At 29.7% G+C, this 5,000-nt stretch overlaps 1 protein-coding gene across 1 annotated transcript in view; it reads right to left on the bottom strand.

The window, feature by feature from the left end:
• Window positions 1–3,101, bottom strand: part of LOC125045526 — a 4,698-nt gene extending 1,597 nt beyond the window's left edge. The window contains exons 1-3 of the mRNA XM_047642836.1: window positions 2,925–3,101; window positions 1,532–1,618; window positions 613–662 (exon numbers count right to left, since the gene is read on the bottom strand). Coding sequence (XP_047498792.1) covers window positions 613–662; window positions 1,532–1,601 — 120 coding nt within the window. The 5' untranslated portion in view covers window positions 1,602–1,618; window positions 2,925–3,101. The remainder of the gene's footprint in view (window positions 1–612; window positions 663–1,531; window positions 1,619–2,924) is intronic.
• Window positions 3,102–5,000: the final 1,899 nt, after the last annotated feature.

Below are 5,000 nucleotides of genomic sequence, written 5' to 3'. Positions count from 1 at the left end.
ATAATAATGATAATAATGATAATAATAATGATAATAATAATGATAATAATAATGATAATAATAATGAAAATAGTGATAATAATAATAATAATAATAATAATAATAATGATTATAATAGTAATAATAATAATAGAAATAATGATAACATTAATGGTAATAAACTTGGCAATCAATAATAGTAATTTGATATAAGGACAGATACTGGTACATGGTATTCCGCTCTTCATACCAGGCCGCGCCTTTTAAATTTGACCTTTGATTTCCTGCGAATTCGTTTTCCGCATCTGAAGTCGAGTTCAGGTGTTCTTTCCCCGATGTCTCTTAGTGACATAGCAGCTGTGACTTTATATGTACCTATGTATTTATCTGTCTATTTATCAGTCTGTCAGTCTATCTATCTATCTATCTATCTATTTATGTCTATCTATCTATCAATAAATATGTCTATCTATCTATATGTCTATCTATCTATCTACCTATCTATATGTTTGTGTATGTGCGTATCCATTTACTATGTCTATTTACTTTTTTATCTACTTATGTCCATGTCTATGCATATATGAACACCCACAAACACACATTTCCATACATACTGAAGCATGAGTTACTTACGATGTTTTGAAAGTAGTCTAACAGAGACTTCTGTTTGTTCGCAAACAAATCTGTCGGAGAGAGAGAGAAAAGGAGACAGTTAGACCCCTGAGTATCTATTTATGATACTAATGCTGTTGAGGATGGAGATAATAATTAATAATTGCAAGAGCGAAAGACAGTAAAAGTGTTGGTGGAGTAAAACAAAGAAGAAGCATTTAATGGTGGCCATAATCTTATTAACACAGAGACGCATCAGCGAAAATGATATTTGTTGTAGTTGTAGTAGTAGCAATGATGTCAATAACAATGCTGATAATAACAAGAACTATGACATATTCATGAATAGGAATATGAAATAATGTATGTAAAATAATAAGGATAATAACCATAACAATGATGATGATGATGAACAATAATAAAAATAATAATGATAATAATAATAATGATAATAATGATAATAATGATAATAATGATAATAATAATAATAACAATAATAATAATGATAACGATAATGATAATGATGTTAATAATAATAATAATAATAATAATAATAATAATAATAATAATGATAATGATAATAATAATAATAAGCATAATAATAACAAAAACAACAACCATCATAATGATGATAGTAATAATAGCAGTAATAATGATAATAATAATAATAATAATAATTATAATAATAATAATAATTATTATTATTATTATCATTATCATCATTATTATTTATTATTATTTTTACTGTTATTGTTATCATCATTTTTATTATCATTATTATATTGTTATTATTATTATCATCATAATAACCATTATAATCATAATTAATATTTGTATCACTATTACTGTCATTATTATCATTACTCTCACTATTATCATCATCATCATATGTTCATTGCCAACAAAATGAATGAGAACAATGGAAATAACAAATACAAACTATCCCAATGCTCTGAGTAAACTGGTCCTGTTAACATTGCAAGCAAGAGCGCTGCGGCGAAAACCTTCATCTCTCCTTCTGATCAGCCTGAAGAAAATAAAATAAAAGTTCTTGTAAAAAGGAAAAGAGTGAAAGGAAGTTAGAGTGAAAGGTAAGGCTAGTAAAAAGAAGGGTTTTAAAGGCTGATGTAAATGGAGAAAATAAAAAAATATATAAATAAATGGAAGAGGAGGCTAATGAACATTGAACATTGCTGCGTGTGTACTTTACTCTAATATTGCTGTTGATTTTCATTAACCCAATGCCGTCGGGGAAAATGAACAAAAAATGGGGAAAATGCTGTGCCCATTTTCTATATTTTTTGTGAAATGTCTGCTCATAGATGGCTCTGCTAGTGCTTAGCCACAAAGGAGTCAATTAGTAGACCTTGTGACCATACGTGATTTGAATTGGCGGGAAAAACGTGTTTTTTACTAGTGCTATGGATATCGATGGTGTTATTTTTATTATAAACATTATAATTATTATAATGTTTTTTAATATTAGTAACAGCAAAATAAGATAATGTAAAATATTTCGTAAATCAAAGAAAAGGGTGAACGGGCGAGACGGGCAGTACTCCTAACTGGCTCATTGGTGACTTAGTACAAGTATAGCCATCTATGTGTAAAAACAATCAAACAAGTACTAACAGTGGGCAAAGCACGTGTCTACCCGTCGTATCCGTCGGCAAGGGGTTAATAATGAGATATGAGCTGAAGTAGATCACATCACACATGTTTGCCTGAGATACTGAGTATAAGAGTTTTTTAAAGTACAGCTACTGTACTGTACAGACAACAACCACCATGTAATCTTCATTTCTGATAAATGAAAAGGAATTTTGAGCCAAGTTAACTTCATAAACACTATCAGTGAAGAGGAGGATGCGCAGGAGAAAGTTTCCACAGAAGAAAAACTAAATAAAAAAAAAAAAAAAAATGGAATAATGAATCATATCTTTAAAAATGTCTGATATAAAAACTAAATCATTAGAGCGAGGGAACAAAGATTTATTTGCTCTGTGGCCCTGGGCTCTTTTGGCTGCCGTTTGATCATGTTCTTGCCTTATCCTTTGGGGCGCTAGGATTATGCACTGGGGATCCAGGGACACTTTAGGTTTAGGGACGAGGGGAGGGGGCTACAGTCACTCAAAGCCTCCCCTAATTCGTGACGCCGACGAACAATCGCCATATTACTTTATAAATTTCACCATACAAGAAAACAAATCGTAGATGATGTACACACCGCATATCACTATAAAAAGTCCCTGCTAATGCTGCACACTTTAAATGATCGAATAGCAGCGTCCTACTGCATAATTTTCTATGTGTTAACAGAAAAAATTCCTTACCAGGCTTGAGAACCGTACGTCTACCTTCAAGGCTAGCGGAGGCGCCACTGACACCGACATACAGAGATAATACCTTCCCAAACTAAGACCGGGTAACAATCAGTACCACAGGTTGCTTCATTCTGTCTAACTAGAGAACTTAATTCTTCTTCTTGGCATCACTGGAGTTTTCTCTCTAAAATGGTCAGCTTGGGCTGCTGTCACGCGTGTGGTGACGCTTGTGAACGATATGTCCTCATGCACACACCCATGCACACACGTACACGCACGCACGAACGCACGCACACACGCACGCACGAACGCATGCACACGCACACGCTTATATATATATATATATATATATATATATATATATATATGTTTGTTTATATAAACATATGTTTAAATATATATATATATGTATGTATATATACATACATATACATATATATATATATGTATACATAAACATATATGTATACATGTATATACGTATACTTATATATATGTATGTATGTATGTATGTATGAATATATGCATATATATATATGCATATATATATATATATATATATATATATATACACACATGCATATATATACACACTTATGTATATATATACGTGTATACATACACACACACACACACACACATATATATATATATATATATATACTATATATATATATACACACACGTATGTAGTGTATATATCATATATGTATGCATGTGCATATTTATATGTATTAAAAGTAGGTATGTATATATATGTACATATGTATGTATCTCTCCGTCTACAGATATACATATGAATATATATATAAATTTACATATGTATTTTTAGATAGTGTGTGTGTTTATACATAAACACACACACACACACATATATATATATATATGTACATAAATATGCATATATATGTACGTATATATATACATATACATACATACAAACATACATGCATACATACATATATATATATATATATATATATATGTGTGTGTGTGTGTGTGTGTGTGTGTGTGTGTGTTTGTGTGTGTGTGTGAGTGTAGGTATGTATATACATATTACATATATATATAATACAAATATAGATATATATGTATATATATTACTTATATATAGATCTATATGTATATACATACATATGCATACACACAAGCACATATATCTATATATGCATATACACGTTTATATGTATATATATATAATATATATATATATATATATATATATATATATATATATAATGTACATACAATTTTATATGTGTGTGTATGTGTAAATTTATGTTTATGCATGTATGTATGCATCTATTCATCTACATGCATACATATGGATATATATATATGTATATATACACAGATGTATTTATATATATACTAGTATTTACCGTAAACCAACATTCACTGGCCTTGACCTACACAGTTTTACCCCATACATTTATAAAATTAACATTGTTAAAATCCTTTTCGGTAATAAGAGAACATTTACTTAAACACTTTCACCCTTTTTCTAACGCAGATTTCAATACTTTATTCTCTCATTCCTCCCGCCTAGACCTCATCACCTCAGAATCGTTCCTGACGAAAAAGATGTTGCCAGAACTGAACAACACAACCACCGCAATTAGCTTGTTCTCCCATCACCATAAACAACCTCTTTGGTTAGTTTAACATACTTTTTTACATCACAGATATTTATATTTATGATTTATAATTTGTATATTTTTCTTGTACTCTTCACTTTTGTATTGTTGCATTTACTTTTTTTTATTATGTTTACATTGGTATTTACGTATTTTATAAAAATTCCAGAATTTTCTCTTGATTATTGAATTGTTTAGCGACCTTATTATCCGCTTACAGCATAGAGGATGAAGGCTTGTCTGACCCTTTGAAACGTTTCCTAAATAAAGATGAGATTCTTCACGGCTGTGTTAATATACCTCTAAATGCTTATGTATATATATGTATATGTATATAAATTATATATATACACATATATGTAATAGGTATATGTATAGGTATGCGTTTGTGTGTGCATGCATACATACACATACACATCACACACATATGCATATGCATACATATATA

The sequence above is a fragment of the Penaeus chinensis genome, chromosome 37 (assembly GCF_019202785.1).
Source record: "Penaeus chinensis breed Huanghai No. 1 chromosome 37, ASM1920278v2, whole genome shotgun sequence".
Classification (NCBI taxonomy): Eukaryota; Metazoa; Arthropoda; class Malacostraca; order Decapoda; family Penaeidae; genus Penaeus; species Penaeus chinensis.
This window is presented reverse-complemented; position numbering and strand designations above follow the sequence as displayed.